Source organism: Chiloscyllium plagiosum, unplaced genomic scaffold, assembly GCF_037043375.1.
Source record: "Chiloscyllium plagiosum isolate Xiang-an unplaced genomic scaffold, Cpla_swu_hap1 HiC_scaffold_9, whole genome shotgun sequence".
Lineage (NCBI taxonomy): Eukaryota > Metazoa > Chordata > Chondrichthyes > Orectolobiformes > Hemiscylliidae > Chiloscyllium > Chiloscyllium plagiosum.
Genome location: NW_028270147.1, coordinates 4,470,802 through 4,492,075, shown reverse-complemented (window position 1 = coordinate 4,492,075; position 21,274 = coordinate 4,470,802). Strand labels below are relative to the sequence as shown.

Sequence of the window (21,274 nt, the reverse complement as noted above, 5' to 3'; positions counted from 1 at the left end):
CCAATTCCCTTTCCAATTGAATTGCATTGAATTTACTGTCACGTGTACCGAGGCACAGTGAAAAGCTTTCGTAGGTTATTATTGAACCTGCTCATTCAGACAGCACGTTCCAGATCATATTCTTTCTCCAAAAATACTCCTCTCATTCTTTTATCAATCGTCTTGCCATTGGGAACTTCTGTTTAATCTGTCAAGATCTTTCTAGGCTTTAAATATCTCGATTAAACACCCATGGAACCTTTCCTGCTCTAAGGAGACCAATCCCAGCTTCTCCGGCTCTCCACATTCACTAAAATTCCTCATCCCAGTCCCCATTCCAGTAAATCTCCTCAGCTCCCTCTCCTCACCCCGACATCTTTCTGAAGCACGGGACTCAGGATTGGACTCAACCCTCCAGCGAGGGTCCAACGGGGTGGGGGGGGGGAATGATGAAGTTTCAGTATTCCATCCCAGCTTTAGTACTTTACACCTTTCATTTCGAAAGCTAAGCACCTCATGATTGTTTTTAAACATCCTTCTCAGTTAGTCAGGTTACTCCCCCCTCCCACTAACTCCTCAAGATCTCTAGCTCTCCCACTTGCTGAAATAAAACTATTAATGGCTGGAGAAACTCAGCTGGTCCAGCAATATCTAGGGAGAGAGAAACAATTAACAGTTAGAGTCCAATGACTTTCTTCTTCAGAACTGTCTCACCCAGCACTCTATTTAAATCTGGACCATTCATTTTAGATCACATACCATGCACAACTCTGCTATAATGTGGCATTATGTTTATGGAGAAATGTTAAATTGAGCCAACTTACCATCACTGAGTAACCTGTATTCTGGAGAATTCATTTTCAAAACTACGTGTAATGTAGGATACTCAATAACCGTTTTGTGGCTCAGGTTTTCAATAAGACTTTGAGTTGAATTCAGCTCATAATATCTGAAAAATAAAGTTTCCAGTTACTTAATGATATAATTGCAAAAGTATATTGTAATTTCTGAAACAGAAACCCTTCTTACAGATTAAGGCATTATGTACAAAAACCTTTTACATTATTCACTCACAGGATGGGATTTCTTTTTATAGCTATGTAGCTTAATGGTCATGTATACCAATACCAGTTTATAGATTTGTAAGAAACACAGAATTCAATTTCTTGAAGTGACCTAGTGGGGTTTAAAGTCGTGATCCATGAATTACTGGTCCACACCTTTAGTGAAAAAAGGCAGGAAAGTGGATTTGAGGATGATCAGATCAGCCACAATCTCACTGAATGGTGGAACAGACTTGATGGGTTGAATGGCCTATTCCTGCTCCTGTGTTTTATGACTTCTTGTGCAATAATGGGTGGCACAGTGGTTAGCATTGTTGTTTCACAGTGCCAGGGACCCAGGTTCGATTCCAGCCTCAGGCGACTGTCTGTGTGGAGTTTGTACATTCTCCCCGTGTCTGTGTGGGTTTCCTCCCACAAACAAAAGATGTGCAGATCAGGTGAATTGGCCACACTAAGTTGCTCAGGGATGTATAGGTTCGGTGCATTAGTCAGGGGTGAATGTAGGGTATGGAAATGGGTCTGGGTGGGTTACTCCTCGGAGAGTTGGTGTGGATTTGTTGGGCCGAAGGGCCTGTTTCCACACTGTAGGGATTCTATAATAAAGCCATTATCCTGTGATCACCCCAGGAACACCAAAACTTTTAAAGACAGAACATTTGGCAGGACAGTCCTCCCTGGAAAATGCCTTAAACCGTCTGCCAAAATTCTACTCCCAGTTTTCGAGAGTGGGAATTGAACACGTTATTCTGACTCAGTGACTGAAAAGCAACGGATGAAGCCTGGAATGTGGAATTCCTGTTGATAAACTTTAACTTCTGTTATCGTGAATCATGGATACACCTTACTGTTAAATACTTCAGATGATAAACTGCTTGCCAACATTTCCATTCAAACTCGCTATGTCAACAGTCACGGTGCAATTGTATTATTTAACCAGCAGGAGGCACAATAGCTTCCAAGCATAAATTCTGAAAACTCTGCCAGTTACATAGAGTCTACAGCACAGAAAACAGGCCATTTGACCCAACTGGTTAAGACTGGTGTTGATGCTCCACATACATCTCTTCCCACTCCCCTTCCCCTTACACGAGCCTTCTGCAACTTATTCCCACATTTGTTTATCAGGTTTCCAGTTAAATGCCTGAATATGATTCTCTTCAACCACTCTCTGTGGTAGTATGTATCTCACACTCTGCATCCTCTCAATTTCTCACTCAATTTATTATTACAGCATCTTATATTTTACTTCACATCTTTTAAAAAGTTTTCCCGCACAAGCAGGCACATTTTGATCTTAAAATCTCTGTCAAGTCATCCGTCAATCTCCGCCAGAGACTGTTCAATCTTTCCTGATCATTATAGCCTCTGGAACGATCCTCAAAAATCTATTCAAAGCCAGCTCCAGCATCACCATAACCTGATTTCAGTTTGAAGGTGAGAACATGCACAGCTTTGTGAGTGCTAACTTACCAAGGTTCAATACAAGTTAAGCTTCAGGAATGAAACACACTTATTAAACTCTGCCATTAGCCTGGAGAGATCTTTTGAGGGGGTCTTTGGACAATTGACCCCTTATTTCTCCAGCCTATCTGGACTGATTCCCCTAGCAATATATGGCCTTGAAATTTTAAAAAAATCATGGAGTTGTGTCCACCCTTAGTTGCCCCTTGAGAAGGTGGGGGTGAGCTGCCTTCTTGAACCGCTGCAGACCATGTGCTGTGGATTGACCCACAAAGCTCTTAGGGACAGAGTCCTGGGGCAGTTAAGAGTTGAAAAAACATTGCTCTGGTTCTGGAGTCATCTAGACCAAATGACTGGTCCCTTCCCTAAAGGACATTAGTGATGGATTGCCCCAACAATTGACTACGGTTTCATCACCTGTTGAAGTTCAGATTTTTATTGAATTCAAATTCCATCATCTGCCCTGGTGGGGTTTGAAGCTGGATCCCCATAACTAACTGGCTCTACAGAACCTTCCAGTTCAGCACCATCCTCATGACCTGTCCTACCCTGTCAATCCTCCTTCCCACCTATCTGCTCCATCCTCCTCTCTCTGACCTATCACCTCCATCCCCACCCCCATTCACCTATTGTACTCTTTGCTACCTTCCCCCACCCTCCTCTGTGACCTATCACCTCCATCCCCACCCCCATTCACCTATTGTACTCTTTGCTACTTTCTCCCCACCCTCACCTATTTATCTCTCCACCCTGGTGATGAAAGGCTTTTGCCCAAAATGTCGATTTTCCTGCTCCTTGGATGCTGCCTGGCCTGCTTTGAGGGGGTCCAAAGACCCCCTCAAAAGATCTCTCCAGGCTAATGGCAGAGTTTAATAAGTGTGTTTCATTCCTGGCTTTTCCAGCACCACTCTAATCTAGACTCTACAGATTAATAGTCTAGTGATACTACCATTAGGTCATTGTTACCCCATCATTCGAATTCCAAATTAAAATGCATTCAACACTGAACTTTGGAGATTACCCAAATACACAACAATTTTCCATAAGCCTACTGTGCAGAACGCCAGGCAATCAGCAAGGTGGGATCACTGATCAGGAAGAAAATGTTTCCTGGTGTTCCATTTGCTGAGTATAATGATACACATGATAAAGGATTCTGTAAAAAGACCTATAGTCATGGAAGCTGACAGACCACACTCTAAAGGAATGGAAACAACTGTCATCTTATCTCAATTTGAGGAAGTTTAGAAGGTATACAGTTTCCACTGATCAGTTTTTAAAATCTCCTGCTCTGTATAGGCTTGCACTGATAATTGGAAGCTGTGATTTAGATAAATAACATTCTCAGAAAGCAATGGCTAACGCTTTCATACTCATGAGGTCACCAACATTGAGAATGCTAACTTGAAGGCACACTTTACTCATCAAACAAAAATGCACAGACTGACATTTTTTCTATTCAAGAAAAAAAAAGAGGGAAGGAAACCAAATGTAATCACAAAGTCTGCGAAACGGATATGGCAATAGGATCTGTGGATCAGGCAGGTCAGTATTCACAAACATTGAAACATTAACAAAATGAAATGCAGCTTTGGAATGTGCTGCCTACAGATTCCCCAATTCCGGAATCTGAGCGAGACAGAGCACCTTAGCAGGGGGTCAGACAGGTCTCACTGGATTAAACACGGAATCTAGGACGAGATTCGAGAGGAAATTCCCCAGAATATTCCCTCCACTTTACTGGCCCTGGTTTGTCTACCACACTCAGGAGATCCCAAGGTGGTTTAAAACTTTGTTCATGGGATGTGGGTGTCACTGGCTGGGCCCAGCATTTACTGCCCGTCCCTAGTTGCCCCTTGAAAAGGTGGGGGTGAGCTGCCTTCTTGAACCGCGGCAGTCCATGTGCTGCGAGTAGGGGATTCCAGGATCTCAGTTACCTGGAGGGATTGCTGGAAGGAGCAGGAAGGGGAAATGCTGCATTGGGAGTGAGGCTGTGGAACTCTCTTCCCCAGAGAGCCATGGAGGGTCATTCAGCACATTCAAGGTTGACTCATTCAAGATTTCCAATTGACAGGGCAACAAATTGGAATATGGCATTGAGATCACAATCCAATCGACCCAGGACCTTACTGAAGATGGGGCTAGCACAATGGGCCAAATGGCCTACACCTCCTTACCCACTTTTAGAACATAGAACATTACAGTGCAGTACAGGCCCTTCGGCCCTCGATGTTGCGCCGACCTGTCATACCAAGCTGAAGCCCATCTAACCTACACTATTCCATGTACGTCCATATGCTTGTCCAATGACGACTTAAATGTACTTAAAGTTGGCGAATCTACTACCGTTGCAGGCAAAGCATTCCATACCCTTACTACTCTCTGAGTAAAGAAACTACCTCTGATATCTGTCCTCTATCTATCACCACTCAATTTAAAGCTATGCCGTCACCATACTTGGAAAAAGGCTCTCCCTGTCCACCCTATCTAACCCTCTGAGTATCTTATATGTCTCTATTAAGTCACCTCTCAATCTTCTTCTCTCTAACGAAAACAGCCTCAAGTCCCTCAGCCTTTCCACATAAGACCTTCCCTCCATACCAGGCAACATCTTAGTAAATCTCCTCTGCACCCTTTCCAAAGCTTCTACATCCTTCTTATAATGCGGTGACCAGAACCGTACACAATACTCCAAGTGCGGCCGCACTAGGGTTTTATACAGCTGTAGTATTACCTCATGGTTCTGGAACTCAATCCCTCTATTAGTAAAAGCTAAAACACTGTATGCCTTCTTAACAACCCTATTAAACTGGGTGGCAACTTTCAAGGATCTGTGTACCTGGACACCGAGATCTCTCTGCTCCTCTACACTACCAAGAATCTTACCATTAGCCCAGTACTTTGCATTCCGGTTACTCCGACCAAAGTGAATCACCTCACACTTGTCCGCATTAAACTCCATTTGCCACCTCTCAGCCCAGCTCTGCAGCTTATCTATGTCTCTCTGTAACCGATAACGTCCTTCGTCACTATCCACAACTCCACCTACCTTAGTGTCATCTGCAAATTTACTAACCCACCCTCCTACGCCCTCATCCAGGTCGTTTATAAAAATGACGAACAGCAGTGGACCCAACACCAACCCTTGCGGTACACCACTGGTAACTGGACTCAAGGATGAACATTTCCCATCAACCACCACCCTCTGTTTTCTTTCAGCAAGCCAATTACTGATCCAAAACTGCTATGTTTCCCACAATCCCATTCCTCCGTATTTTGTATAATAGCCTACTGTGGGGAACCTTATCGAACGCCTTGCTGAAATCCATATACACCACATCAACCGGTTTACTCTCATCTTGTTTGTTTAAAACTGCCATTACTAATGAGAAACTGGTTTTCCCGTCTCTGTGATGTTCATATGTACATTATGCACATTCCTGCTTTATCCCCAGTACAATATCTGCGCTGGTTTACTACAATTTCAATGTAATTCAAACAGGGACAGGAGGAGGCCATTCAATATCATCATGGCTGCTCATCCAACTCAGTCCCATGTTCCCATGTTCTCCCCCATATCCTTTGATCTCTTTAACCCTAAGAATCTATCTCCTTCAGGAAAACATCCAATGTTTTGACCTCAATTGGTTTCTGTGGCAGAGTTCCACAGGCTCCCCACTCTCTGGGTTAAGACATTTCTCCCCATCTCAGTTTGAAATGGCCTACCCCTTATCCTTAGACCGTGACCCCTCCAATTCCGGAATCCCGGAGTCATTGGGAACATCCTGCCTGTGGTTACCTGGCCTGGTCCTGTTCCGATAGAAACCCTCGTAATTGTTGACATTACACCGCTCTCTACCTCTGGAATTCCCTCCAGCTCCCCCATCCTTGCCAACATTCCCTCAATTCTTCGTCTCTTGCCCATTCCCAGTTGTGATTACCATTAGTCACCTGCGTGGGGCCTAAGCTCCTAAATCCCCTCTCTAAATCCGTCTTACCCCCATCTTTGAGAAACTCCTTCAAACTAATCCCTACAATCAAACCTCTGTAGCTCAGTGTCAAATGACGCATGACAAACGCTCCTTCAAACTGATGTTTGATCACACTAAAGGCCAGTATTTCAACGTTAGTTAAATGTCTCTGCTGTAATAATGAAAAATGCAGTAAAAAGTTTCCTAAAATCCACGAGTTATTCTCAAAGGTCTGTGCCTCCTATTTAAAAAAAACACCTCTTCCTTTGATGACCAGGATCAAATAACAAATCCAACAGCTGTGATCTCAGGGTCATTGAGAAATCTCAGTGCGCACTGAGACAGCAAACCAAGGGTCTGCCTTTAATGTACCCGGACACTGCCCCTTGCTGACAGCTCGCTGGCAGCCCCTGCTGGGCGGGACAGGGAATGAACAAAGCTCTGCAGAAATCAGGGAGGAACACGGAGGACTGGAAACAACAAATGCTAGAGACCACAGCGGGTCAGGCAGCATCCACGGAGAGACAGCAAGCTAACGTTTCGGTTCTGGGTGGCTCTTCATCAGAGCTGAGGTGAGGTGAAGACAGGGCCCTGCAAAACTGCAGTGCTTCCCCCCCTCACACGGACTGACAGAGCTGTCACCAACCTCACTTTGAGAGAGGGCGATGGCCGAGTGGTATTATCACAGGGCTGTTAATCCCGAGACCCAGGTAATGTTCTGGGGACCTGGGTTCAAACCTTGTCACTGTCGATGGTGGAATTTGAATTTAATAAAAATCTGGAATTAAGAATCTAACATTATTATGAATCCATTCCTGAGAATATCCATCTGGTTCACTAATGTCTTTCAGGGAAGGAAACTGCAATCCTTACCTGGTTTGGCCTACATGTGACTCCAGACCCACAGCAATGGGGTTGACTATCAACTGCCCTCTGGGGCAATTAGGGATGGGCAATAAATGCTGGCCTAGCCAGTGACACCCACGTCCCGTGAATTAAAAGAATGAAAAATGTTTATGAAAACTGCACATATTCCCCCTTCAGCACCACCCTCCCCCCTCCCCCTACCATTTCTCCTTCCCCCACCCCCCCATCTTCTCCCCTCCTCCCCACCATCTCCCCTCTTCCCCCACAACCATCGATACCACCCATTTCCCTTCACTTCCGAAGCTCCAGACCAATTCCTCATCCCGGGAGCCAACAGCTAAAAGCCAAGGTGCTCCTTGTCACACCACTGCCTGTGGGATCTTCCTGTGCACCAGCAGAAAACAACTTTCACTCCTTTAATCTTCTGGGGGATGTGTTGTTATGACACACCCTCTGTCACAGGAGAGGACAGTAAGGACTGCAGATGCAGGAAGCCAGAGTGAGGAGATGTGAGGCTGGGTTCCACCATGGCAGATCAGACAGCACCCTGCCCAAAACGGTGACTTCCCTGCCCCTCGGGTGCTGTCTGACCTGCTGTGCTTTTCCAGCCTCACTTCGACTGACTCTGCCACAAGATGGTCTGCAACTGGGATGGTTAGATCCACAGCTTGGGAAATAAACCCTGAGTCACACAGCTCCCTGTCCCTACCCCCCGAACGACCTTACAATGGAGCAGCTTGATCAGCCAGTTCAGAGTCTACCACATCGCTGTGGGTCTGGAGTCACATGTAGGCCAGGCCAGGTAAGGACAGCAGATTTCCTTCTCTGAAGGACATTAGTGAACCAGGGGAGATTTATCACCATTGAATCACAATTCCACATTTATTCAAAGTAATTTATCTTCAATTTTGAACCCAAGTCCCCAAAAATTTATCCAGGCTCTCTGGATTACTTGCCCAAAGACATTACCACAACTCAGCTGGAATACCTCTACCAGTCAATGAGATCATAGCAGCATCAAGAATCAAACCATTTTAAATACATTGATTATTTTGCTTCCATAGGATCACATGAGAAGAGGCCATTCACTCCATCAAGTTGATGATATCTCAGTGAAAGAGAGCTCCCCAACACTCACTTTCTGTTACAGTTCAGAGCAACTCTGAGTGGGAGAAATATCTTCCCCTTCTCTCTCCATCTTTTCCCAACAGTTTTAAATCCAAGATCTCAGATTGAATCCCATATCTGGAATATGAATCTGGGAGAATCCTCAGAAATTTGAGAAAGTCTGCAAATTCAGCTCCACATCCAGTTCAGTCATAAGCAGAACATGAAAAAAGTGCTCACTTTGGAGTGGTCGATTAAGGTATTTCATGAAGATAACCTGCTCCACCCTTTCAACAAACTGTCTTTAAGGAAAATAGAGGTTCCTGATCATTAACACAGCAAGACCAGGCAAGGTGAAGGGACTCGGCTTTGTGGCTCACTGGTGACCTCTGTTGGTGCCAAGGCTGCAGCTCCAGCTGGTGGGAATGAAACTGACAAAGGTCCGAGGACTAACTGCTAATGGATTTCAAGTCACAGTCTCCGAGCCCACAAACAGTCAACGGCTCACACCAAGGGAAGCTCTGGTTCTTTAGAAAATGGAAACGATTGTTAAAGTGGTAGGCAACGAAATGTTAACAGGTTGTAGAGATGCTGGAGGGAACTGCCTGAGATTACAAGATACAGCAACCTGCAAAATGGACTTCAACCAGAAACTGGGTACAGATCCTCTGACAGTGCGGCATTCCCTCAGTACTGACCCTCTGACAGTGTAGCACTCCCTCAGCACTGACTCTCTGACAGTGCGGCATTCCCTCAGTACTGACCCTCTGACAGTGCGGCACTCCCTCAGTACTGACCCTCTGACAGTGCGGCATTCCCTCAATACTGACCCTCTGACAGGGCAGCATTCCCTCAGTACTGACCCTCTGACAGGGCAGCATTCCCTCAGTACTGACCCTCTGACAGTGTGGCACTCCCTCAGTACTGACCCTCTGACAGTGCGGCACTCCCTCAGCACTGACCCTCTGACAGTGTGGCACTCCCTCAGTACTGACCCTCTGACAGTGGGGCACTCCCTCAGTACTGACCCTCTGACACTGCAGCACTCCCTCAGCAATGACCTTCTGACAGTGCGGCAGTCCCTCAGTACTGACCCTCTGACAGTGCAGCAATGCCTCAGCACTGACCCTCTGACAGTGCAGCACTCCCTCAGTACTGACCCTCTGACAGTGCGGCACTCCCTCAGTACTGACCCTCTGACAGTGCAGCACTCCCTCAGTACTGACCCTCTGACAGTGCGGCACTCCCTCAGCACTGACCCTCTGACAGTGCAGCACTCCCTCAGTACTGACCCTCTGACAGTGCGGCACTCCCTCAGTACTGACCCTCTGACAGTGGGGCACTCTCTCAGTACTGACCCTCTGACAGTGCGACACTCCTTCAGCACTGACCCTCCATGTGTCTGGACTCTGAGCTCAAATCAGAGTGTAGTGCTGTACCCAGTCAGTCCCAATTCTCACTGACCCAGCACTATCTCCTGCTGCTTAGCCTATGCCCCGTGTGGATTAATGTACGGGAGCTGCTGGAGTGAGAATGTGATTTGAGATGAGCTCTGCTGGAGCCTCGTGCTGAGCTTTGCTGGAGCCCCACGCTGAGCTCTGCTGGTGCCCCACGCTGAGCTTTGCTGGAGCCCCACGCTGAGCTTTGCTGGAGCCCCACGCTGAGCTTTGCTGGAGCCCCACGCTGAGCTCTGCTGGAGCCCCACGCTGAGCTTTGCTGGAGCCCCACGCTGAGCTCTGCTGGAGCCCCACGCTGAGCTCTGCTGGAGCCCCGTGCTGAGCTCTGCTGGAGCCCTACGCTGAGCTTTGCTGGAGCCCCACGCTGTGGATGAGGTAATACCTCTTGCCCATTTCCCACCATAACATCCTGAATGTTCTAACAGAATCCCAGCAGCACCAACACAAAACGAAATGCAGTTTATGTCATGGCAGGGACCACCTCCCACAGACCCCCAGGGAGGGCTTCAGGGTTTGTCTCTTTGGCTCAAGGGTAAGTCGCTCTCATTGAAATCCACACTTGGCCCTGACCCACAAGGACAACATCTCAACCATGTTACACACAGCATTCCCAAAGCCTCCGTTAGCTCGATGATTCATTTGTAGAATCATCTGGATGTAAAAGAGGCCTTTCCTTCCATTGTACCTGTGCTTGCTCAGTAAAACATCTGTTCAACCTCCAACACCCCAACCTAACCGCACTGTGAAAGTCTCCAATCCCTGTATCCTCTGGTTCCTGTGTGAAAGTTCCGACTGAGTCTGTTCCCACCGCCCTTTCAGGCAGCACCTTCCAGATCCCAACAACTCACTGTGTAAAACAATCCCCCTCACCTCCCCGTCTGGGGCTTTTCCCCGATTCCCTTGAATCTGTCTCCCTCTGCTCCCTCACCCTCCTGCCCCTGGAAACAATCTCTCCTGATTGACTCTATGGGGATTTTAAACACCTTGATTTATTTATTTGTTTATTCATTTTGTGGAACGTGGGTGACACTGGCTGGGCCCAGCATTTATTGCCCGTCACTAGTTGCCCCTTGAGAAGGTGGGGGTGAGCTGCCTTCTGAAACCGCTGCAGTCCATGGCAGCCCCACAATGCCCTCAGGGAGGGAATTCCAGGATTTTGACCCAGTGACAGTGAAGGAACGGTGATATATTTCCATGTCAGGATGGTGAGTGGCTTGGAGGGGAATGTGCAGGGGGTGGTGTTCCCATGTATCTGCTGCCCTTGTCTTTCTAGATGGAAGTGGTTGTGGGTTTGGAAGGTGTTGTCTGAGGATCTTTAGTGAGTTTCTGCAGTGCATCTTGTAGATGGTACACACTGCAGTCACTGAGCATCGGTGGTGGAGGGAGTGGATGTGGTGCCAATCAAACGGTTGCTTTGTGCTGGATGGTGTCAAGCTTCTTGAGTGTTGTTGGGGCTGCACCCATCCAGGCAAGGTTTCAGCACAAGGGAGGGACGCTTGAAGGAAATAAAGTTGGAGGGTTCTGGATTAAATAAGGGATTGGGATAGACTCTGTCGGCAAATGGCCCGATTCAGTGTCACAAATGACGAAGATTCGCCAGGGACACCTTACTCAATGTGAACACCTGCCTGCGCCAATGGCAGACACGGGGAGGGAGCTGAGGGTAGACACGGGGAGGGAGCTGATAGCAGACACGGGGAGGGAACTGAGGGTAGACACGGGGAGGGAGCTGATAGCAGACACGGGGAGGGAACTGAGGGTAGACATGGGGAGGAAGATGAGGGTAGATATGGGGAGGGAGCTGAGGGTAAACATGGGGAGTGTGCTGAGGGTAGACATGGGGAGGGAGCTGAGGGTAGACATGGGGAGTGTGCTGAGGGTAGACATGGGGTGGGAGCTGAGGGTAGACATGGGGAGGGTGCTGAGGGTAGACATGGGCAGGGAGCTGAGGGTAGACATGGGGAGGGTGCTGAGGGTAGACACGGGTAGGGAGATAAGGGTAGACATGGGGAGGGGGGCTGGAGGTTGATTCAGACACAGGTTCCACTGATCTGAAAAAAAAACAATTGCAGTGCGCTGGGAAATGGCAGAGGAGTGAGACCAGCGGAGCTGTTTGTGCAGAGAGCTAGTATGGAGTCACAGTCTGAATGGCCATCAGCTGTACAGTATTGCATACAGTTCTGGTCACCGCATTAAAAGAAGGATATGGGAGCATTGGAAAGGTGCAGAAGAGATTTACTAGGATGTTACCTGGCATGGAGGGATGGTCTTATGAGGAAAGGCTGAGGGACTTGTGGCTGTTTTCGTTAGCGAGAATAAGGGTAAGAGATGACTTAATAGAGACATATAAGATCATCAGAGGATTAGATAGAGTGGACAGTGAGAGCGTTTTTCCTTGGATGGTGATAGCTCGCACGAGGGGCCATAGCTTTAAATTGAGGGGTGATAGATATAGGACAGACATCAGGGATAGCTTCTTTACTCAGAGAGTAGTAGGGGTGTGGAATGCACTGCCTGTAACAGTCATAGACTTGCCAACTTTAAGGGCATTTAAATGGGCATTGGATAAACATAACAAGGAGAATGGAATAGTGTAGATTAGATGGGCTTCAGATTGGTTTCATAGGTGGGCGCAACTTTGAGGGCCGAAGGGCCTGTACTGCGCTGTAATGTTCTATGTAACCATTCTGTGACTGTGTGTCAGTAAAATCCAACCAGTCAATGGTCTGTTCTGCTCTTACCGGACAGAGTTATGTTTCCGATTCTCCACCTTCATCAAGATTCTTAATTCACTGAGAGAAACCATCGTATAAACCTTCAGCCTGTAAAATACAACAGAGGGCAGGAACCCAGCATCAGGCACTGAGTACTGGAAAATCACAAAAAAATACCATGAAGCTCAGGCAGCCTCTGTGGAGAAAGTGCGCGAGCAGGACAGCGAGCATGTGAGAGAGAGAAGAGAGGGTGCTGGATCAGTTGTTAATTTTAAATTCAGATGGATAATTTTTGTGAAGCAAAGATATTAAGGGCTATGGGTCAAAAACAGGTATATGGAGTTTGGCCACAGATTAGCCATGATCTCATTGGTTGGCGTACAGGCTTAAGAGGCTGAATGGCCTCCTCCCATTACTATGTTCCCATGGGCCCTGACCGTATTAGAAAGTTTAACGTTCAAATCCTGAGTTTGATGCTTTACGTGTGTGCCACATAGTCATGCTGAAGGCAAACTGTCATTAATGCCCCACACTTGTATCTATTTAAACACAAATAATGCAAAATTAAAATCAGATTCTATCTCCTGAAGCCCACCAGCAGCATGTGGACTTGAACAAGAATCTCCTGAAATGTAAGAAGGCAGCACCGTACCGTTCCGGATCAGAATAGGAAAAAGCTGCAATGTCTCAGCTTCAAGAACAACGTTTAGCAAAGCTGTGGACATACTTCTGTCTGATGACTGGGTCAGCCTCTACCGGGTCAACGTACTTTCTCAGTACCTCTTGCAAGGTCTTGATGCTCGGCACCCTGAAAAAGAAAGAAATAGAAATGAATCTTCAGTTTCCGAAGCACTTACCCTGCTCTGACGTGGAATATTTCAGGATAGAAACATGCCATTCGGCCCAACTGAGTCATGCTGGATGTCCTCCCACCTTTCAGCTAAACACCAGATCCTTCAATTCCTTTCTCCCTCGTGTATTGATCTAGCTCTCAACTGACACAATAGACAATTGGTGCAGGAGTAGGCCATTCAGCCCTTCGAGCCTGCACCGCCATTCAATATAATCATGGCTGATCATTCCTAATCAGTATTCTCTTCCTGCCTTATCTCCATAACCCTTGATTCCACTATCTTTGAGAGCTCTATCCAATTCTTTCTTAAATGAATCCAGAGACTGGGCCTCCACTGCCCTCTGGGGCAGAGCATTCCACACAGATTGGCAAGAGTCACCCCAAACACTCCCTCCTGTGGGAGTGAGCTCAATACTGTCCCTATCTCCAGGTGAAGAAATATCATCTGAATTCCCAGTTGAATTTATTGATGAGCTTAAAATGATGATCTCTCTGTAATGAATAAATATTTTATTCGGCTGTCCATTAAGGACTTTGCATTTAGCTGTTTCCATTGACCAACGATGTTGAAATTGTAGATCAATCCTCTCAACAACGACACTTGCTGAAATCTTGCCCTGACAGGAACTTTTGAAAAGGGCAGTGGGTTATTTGCATATAGAAGTCTAAGAAAACACATAACTCGACATGTGAGATTTGTTGATTCTGGCACAGAATCTCCAGGGTCTGAAACGAAACCCAACTTGCTCCTTGCAAGAAAACATATTGAGCGAGTGCAGCACCTGGTCACATCTCAAACAGACAAAAGCTCTTGATAAAAGCAAATTACTGCGGATGCTGGAATCTGAAACCAAAAGAGAAAAAGCTGGACAATCTCAGCAGGTCTGGCAACATCTGTAAGGAGAGAAAAGAGCTGACGTTTCGAGTCTAACTGACCCTTTGTCAGCTCTGACAAAGGGTCAGTTGAGACTCGAACGTCAGCTCTTTTCTCTCCTTACAGATGCTGCCAGACCTGCTGAGATTTTCCAGCATTTTCTCCTCAGATGAAAACTCTTCACTGCAGCTCCTGTCTGGTGGGCTGTTCTCAGACTTGGCTACGTTCAGGGCTGGGATATGGGGAGCAGTGAGCTCCAAGTAAATCAAGGGAAATGGGGAATTGGTGGGAAACCGGAGAAAGGGGTAGATGATCCATCGTGATCTCATGGAAGATGTAGAGGTGCTGGGGTTAGATTGGGGTGGACAAAGTCAGAAATCACCCAACACCACTTATAGTCCAACAGGTTTATTTGTAATCACAAACTGAATAAAGAAGTTAGGAAGTTATGTAGCAGTTTACAGGATGTTGGTGAGGTCGCACTTGGGAGTATTCTATTCAACTTTCACTCAGTCTCCCACTCAATACAATCATGGCTGATCTTCTATTTCAATGCCTTGTTCCCTCGACTATTCCCATTTCCTACTGTGTCATTGGTATATAAAAATCTGTCAATCTCTATTTTAAACATGCTCAAAGACTAAATTTCCACTTTCAGCTGGGGTAGGGAATTCCAAAAATAACCTGGTGTGAAAAAAAACAAACATGCTCCGCATCTCAGACCACAATGGCACTCCCCTGGTACACCCCTAGCTTGAGGCAAAAGTGAGGACTGCAGATGCTGGAAACCAGAGTTTAGATCAGAGTGGTGCTGGAAAAGCACAGCAGGTCAGGCAGCATCCGAGGAGCAGGAAAATCGACATTTCGGGCAAAAGCCCTTCATCAGGAAAGTGGAAGGGTACTATTGGGGATATTGAGAGAGGAAAAAACGGAGGGCTTGGAGGCCCTGGTCATGGCGGATGGAGGTGTAGAGGGATTGGATGTCCATGGTGAAGATGAGGCGTTGGGGCCAGGGAAACGGAAGTCTTGGAGGAGGTGGAGGGCATGGGTGGTGTCTCGAACGTATGTGGGGAGTTCCTGGACGAGGGGGAATAGGACATCCCTGATGAAGGGCTTTTGCCCGAAACGTCGATTTTCCTGCTCCTCGGATGCTGCCTGACCTGCTGTGTTTTTCCAGCACCACTCTAATCTAAACCCCCTGGTTCTAGACTCCCCACCTGGGGGACAGATCTTCCCTGCGTCTATCCCTTTTTCAATTATTTTATAAGTTTCAATGAGATCATCTCTCACTCTTTCAAACTCTAGAGAACAAAGGCCCGGTTTTCCAAATCCCTTTATAAAGCTCACCAATAGGATAAACAACACACTGAGGAACCTACAAAAAAACGGACAGATAACCAGGTCTGACCTACAGAGAATGAAACCTGAAAGCAACAACACCCCCAGATTCTATGGACTACCTAAAGTGCACAAACCAGACATCCCACTCAGGCCCACAGTATCACTACCAGGGACACCATCACACAAACTGGCTAAAGAACTACAGCAGAAACTGAAACACCTGATCAGCGGATCCAGACACTCTATACAGTCAACACAAGAATTCTTGGACATCATCAGAAATATACACATAGACAAGGAAGAAACCATGGTCTCATTCGATGTAACGGCACTGTTCACCTCGATCGACAAAACCCTAACCAGAGAAACAATAGCCAACCTGCTGGACATACAGAACAGACAACAAGATGGGGAACCTATCAACAAAGACAGCATACTCAAACTACTGGACCTGTGCCTCACAACACACTCCATATTCAACAACCAAATATATGAACAAATCAACGGCACACCCATGGGCTCACCCATCTCTGGACTCATAGCAGAAGCGGTAATGCAAAGATTAGAACAAACAGTCTTACCGCAAATTCAACCCAAACTCTGGGTCAGATATGTGGATGACACTTTTGTAATCATTAAAAACACAGAAATAGAGAACACACACCGGATCATCAACGTCACACTCACAGGAATCCGATTCACTAGAGAGGAAGAAAAGGACAACCAACTCCCATTCCCAGACGTGATGGTACAGAGAACACCTAACGGAGAATTCACCACAAAGGTATACAGGAAAGCCACACACACAGACCAAGTCCTGAACTACGAAAGTAACCACCCCAACACACACAAAAGAAGTTGCATCAAGACACTGTTCAAAAGGGCCACAACACACTGCAGTACACCTGAACTGCAAAAAGAGGAAGAAGAACACCTATACAATGTATTCGCCAAAAACGGATACCCCCGCAATTTCATCAACAGATACCTAAGGGAAAGACAACGGAACGAGGACATGCCACAACCCAAAGGACTAGCCACACTACCATACATCAGGAGCATTTCAGAACTGACAGCCAGACTACTGCGACCACTAGGACTCATAACAGCACACAAACCAACAGCCACTCTCAGACAACAACTCACCAGGATGAGCAAAACCAATGTAGTGTACAAAATCCTATGCAAGGACTGCACAAAACACTATATAGGACAAACAGGAAGATAGCTAACGATCCGCATACATGAACACCAACTAGCCCCGAAACGATACGACCAGCTATCCTTAGTAGCCACACACGCAGATGACAAGCAACATGAATTCGACTGGCACAACACTATTATAGGACAAGCCAAACAGAGAACAGTCAGGGAATTCCTAGAGGCATGGCACTCATCCACAGATTCAATCAATAAGCACATCGACCTGGACTCAATATACCGACCACTGCAGCGGACAGCTGGAATTGACAATCGGAAGCGGCAGAGACAAACCACTATAAATGCCGGAGGAAACATCACAGAAGCGCTTCACAGGAGGCTCCCAAGCACTGAGGATGTCACCTAGACAGGGGACGAAACGCCTGCAACACAAATTCCCAGCTCGGCGAACAGAACCGCAACAACGAGCACCCAAGCTACAAATCTTCTCACAAACTTTGAATCCCTTTATAAACTCATGAGGGGCATGGATAGGGTAAATAGATAAGATCTGTCTCCCCAGGGTAGGGGAGTCCAAAACTAGCAGGCATAGGTTTAAGGCTCAAGGGAAAAGATTTAAAAGGGACCTAAGGGGTACCTTTTTCACACAGAGGGTGGCATGGGCTGCCAGAGAAAGTGGTGGAGGCTGGTACAATTACAACATTTATTAGGCATCTGGATGGGTATATGAATAGGAAGGGTTTAGAGGGATTTTGGCCAAATGCTGGCAAATGGGACTAGGTTAATTTAGGATATCTGGTCGACATGAGTGAGTTGGACGAAAGGGTCTGTTTCTGTATTGTACATCTCTATGGCTCTATGATCTCTGTCAGAGCGTGGGCAGCACGGTGGCACAGGTGGGCGCAGGTGGCACAGTGGTTGGCACTGCTGCCTCACAGCGCCAGAGACCCGGGTTCAACTCTCGCCTCAAGCGACTGACTGTGTGGAGTTTGCACATTCTCCCAGTGTCTGCGGGTGCTCTGGTTTCCTCCCACAATCCAAAGATGTGCAGGTCAGGTGAATTGGTCATGCTAAATTGCCCATAGTGTTAGGTGAAGGGGTAAATGTAGGGGAATGGGTCTGGGTGGATTGCGCTTCGGTGGGTCGGTGTGGACTTGTTGGGCCGAAGGGCCTGTTCCACACTGTAAGTAATCTTAAATATAATTTAACCCTTTCCCCTACTGTCCTGGACTAAACACACCATCAATTAGTGGTTAGTGGGTGGGTTAAAGAACACTAACTAGAAAGGAAGACTTTATCAGTAGTTTCAAATCAGGATTTTCCATATTTAAGTATTGCTGAAGAAAAGACACATGTAGTCAAAGTTATTCTTGCCAGTTGTCCTGACAAGTGCAAGACAAAAAGCCTCAAAACAGAATTAATTTCCTTCAGCAATGCCACATTCTACATTGTCAACAGACTAGTTCCAGCACCGATCGGAGTGATAACAAACTGGACTGATATAAAAATGCCAAATTCTCCAACCAAAAGTCCAGGTAAAACAGAAATGCTCCAAATGATGGCAACATTACGGCACGGTGGCTCAGTGGTTAGCACTGCTGCCTCACAGTGCCAGGGACCCGGGTTCGATTCCAGCCTTGGGTGACTGTCTGTGTGGAGTTTGCACATTCTCCCCGTGTCTGCGTGGGTTTCCTCCGGGTGCTCCGGTTCCCTCCCAGTCCAAAGATGTGCAGGTTGGATGGATTGGCCATGGGAAATTGCTTATGGTGTTCAGGGAAATGCAGGGATAGGGTAGGGGAGTGGGTTTAGGCAGGATGCTTTTTGGAGGGCGGTGTGAACTTGATGGGTCAAATGGCCCATTTCCACATTGTAGAGATTCTGTGATCATACAGAGTTTATCAGCAAAAAAAATCACCACTTCACTTCCAGTCACTTGTATATTCCATGATAAACAGTTACCTCTTCTCTGTGTACTCAGTGTGACTGTGAGGAAATCGCAGCTTCACATGCCAATAAAACATCTGCTCCCTAAGCACAGGAAAAAAAAACAGCAGAAAGTTAGAATCAAGTAAATGTTTCCAAGTTAAGACTTGTTATGGACCAGGCCAGACCCCCTCAAAACATTTCAAGTGGCCCAGATCCCTAACTTTGCTAGTCATTTTCAGCAGGTGTACCGAATGAAACACAAACAAAAGAGAACACAATAACTTAACCTACCCGAAAACGCAACTTAATGATGTTGTTCCAAATACATGCAACAATCCCCATAAACACCCCTTGGCACAAACAGTAAAAGCAAACGCAGGCTCTGACAGGAGAGAGGACAGGGAGAGAGGACCAGCCCGGACCGGCTTCTTTGGGTCCAGCAGCTTTGATACATGAATGCGAGAAACCCAAACCAAACCAGGGGAAAGCTGGGCTGGGAGAACTGGCCCCTCCCCTTTTCATTCTCTAAGGGCTTTTTTTAAAACTTAGAAAAACTTTTTTCCTGAGGCAGTATCTGTCAGCTATAATCAAACTGGCCCTAAAACCCTTCAAATTTGAACTTTCAAAGTCTGTGTCTCTCGGAAAAATAACCGAAGGCCAACATCACCTTGTTAAAGGAGCAGCACTGTCACTGAATGTACAAGTGAAACCCCAACACTGTGTGCCTTATTATGAGCTCCCTGTGACAGATCTAACTTTAACATTTCTTATAACCATTCTACATTTTTCATAGTGCATGCCTTGTGCAATGTAACCTATACACCTCTGTCTAAGGCGTTGTACAACCTCTGATCTGCACATCCCTGCTGACTGCGATCTGCCTGCATTGCTCGTAAACAAAGCTTTTCACTGTTACCTTGGTACACGTGACAATAGATCAATCAAATGGCAGGTGAGCATTTACTGAACCCCATCAAAGCTGCTCTCTATAGAACAAATGAACAAAGAACAATACAGCACAGGAACAAACCCTTTGGCCCTCCAAGCCTGCACCAACACATTTTGCTCTTCAAAAACAGTCTTCACCTCCAAGATCCGTATCCATTTATTGCCTCCCTAGATTGGTAAATCCAGGTTCAGTTGGCTCTTTCTGATGTGAAACTCCTTTGACACTATTTTGAAGATGAATGGGGAGTTCTGCCCAGGATTTGGGCCAATTCTTATTGACCAATCAACATCAAAAACGAGCTTTTCTGGTCATTGGCTCACTGCTGATTATTGGAGCTGGCTGAGTGCAAATTGACTGTGGAGTTTCCTCCAGCAGTGACTGCAGTTTAAAAACAGAGTGTACTGTTTCGATGTAGTCACTGCCTTCTCTCCTGACCCCTGCCTTCACCTTTTTCACAGGAGGCCATTCGACCCATTGTGTCTGTGCCAGCTCCCAAAAGAGCCATCCAGCTTGTCCCATCTCCATAGCCTTCTAAATTCATCACTTTCAACTTTTGACTCTTGACCTGCATCATTGAAAGATTATGCTTTCACCTCGGAGAAAGTCAGTAGTTAGGAAGGCAAATGCTGGAGATCAGAGCTGAAAAATGTGTTGATGGAAAAGTGCAGCAGGTCAGGCAGCATCCAAGGAGCAGGAGAATCGACGTTTCGGGCATAAGCCCTTCTTCAGCTACGCTTTCACCTCTCCAACAACTGAAGATCATAATTACCAGGGTAAACTCTTCGACAGGATTGCTAGGCTGGTTACTAGGCAGAGGGGACAGCTTTCCAGGGAGCAGAATGGGTCGATATTTTCTCCAAGTTGGAATAAGAGGTGTTCTGACTGAAATAGTGTTGGACCACAACTGTTCACTTTATATATTAACGATCTAGATAAAGGAACTGAGGGCAATCTGGCTAAGTTTGCAGACGATACAAAGATAGGTGGAGGGACAGGTAGTATTGAGGAGGCGAGGAGGCTGCAGAAGGATTTGGACAGGTTAGAAGAGTGGGCAAAGAAGCAGCAGATGGAGCACAGTGAGGTCCTGCGCTTTGGTCAGAAGAATAGAGGCATGGACTGTTTTCTAAATGGGGAGAAAATTCAGAAGTCTGCAGTGCTAAGAGACTTAGGAATTCAAGTCCAGGATTCTCTCAAGTTAAACTTGCAGGTTGAGTCAGTAGTTAGGAAGGCAAATGCAATGATGGCATTTATTTTGAGAGGACTTCAATATAAAAGCAGGGGTGAACTTCTGAGGCTCTGTGAGGCTCTGGTCAGACCACGTTTGGGGTATTGTGTGCAATTTTAGGTCCCATATCTCAGGAAGGATGTACTGGCCTTGGAGTGTGTTCAGAGGAGGTTCATGAGAATGGTCCCAGGAATGAACAGTTTAACATATGAGGAATTTTTGAGGACTCTGGGTTTATTCTCGATGGAGTTTAGAAGGATGAGGGGGGGATCTAATTGAAACATACAGAACACTGAATGGCCTGGGCAGAGTAGATGTTGGGAAG

General features: G+C 46.5%; 1 protein-coding gene across 1 annotated transcript in view; it reads right to left on the bottom strand.

The window, feature by feature from the left end:
* Positions 1-21,274, bottom strand: part of znhit6 (zinc finger HIT-type containing 6) — a 39,356-nt gene that overhangs the window by 1,525 nt on the left and 16,557 nt on the right. Inside the window, exons 6-9 of the mRNA XM_087990352.1 lie at positions 18,809-18,877; positions 13,348-13,428; positions 12,648-12,728; positions 804-928 (exon numbers count right to left, since the gene is read on the bottom strand). Of these exons, the coding sequence (XP_087846478.1) occupies positions 804-928; positions 12,648-12,728; positions 13,348-13,428; positions 18,809-18,877 (356 nt within the window). The remainder of the gene's footprint in view (positions 1-803; positions 929-12,647; positions 12,729-13,347; positions 13,429-18,808; positions 18,878-21,274) is intronic.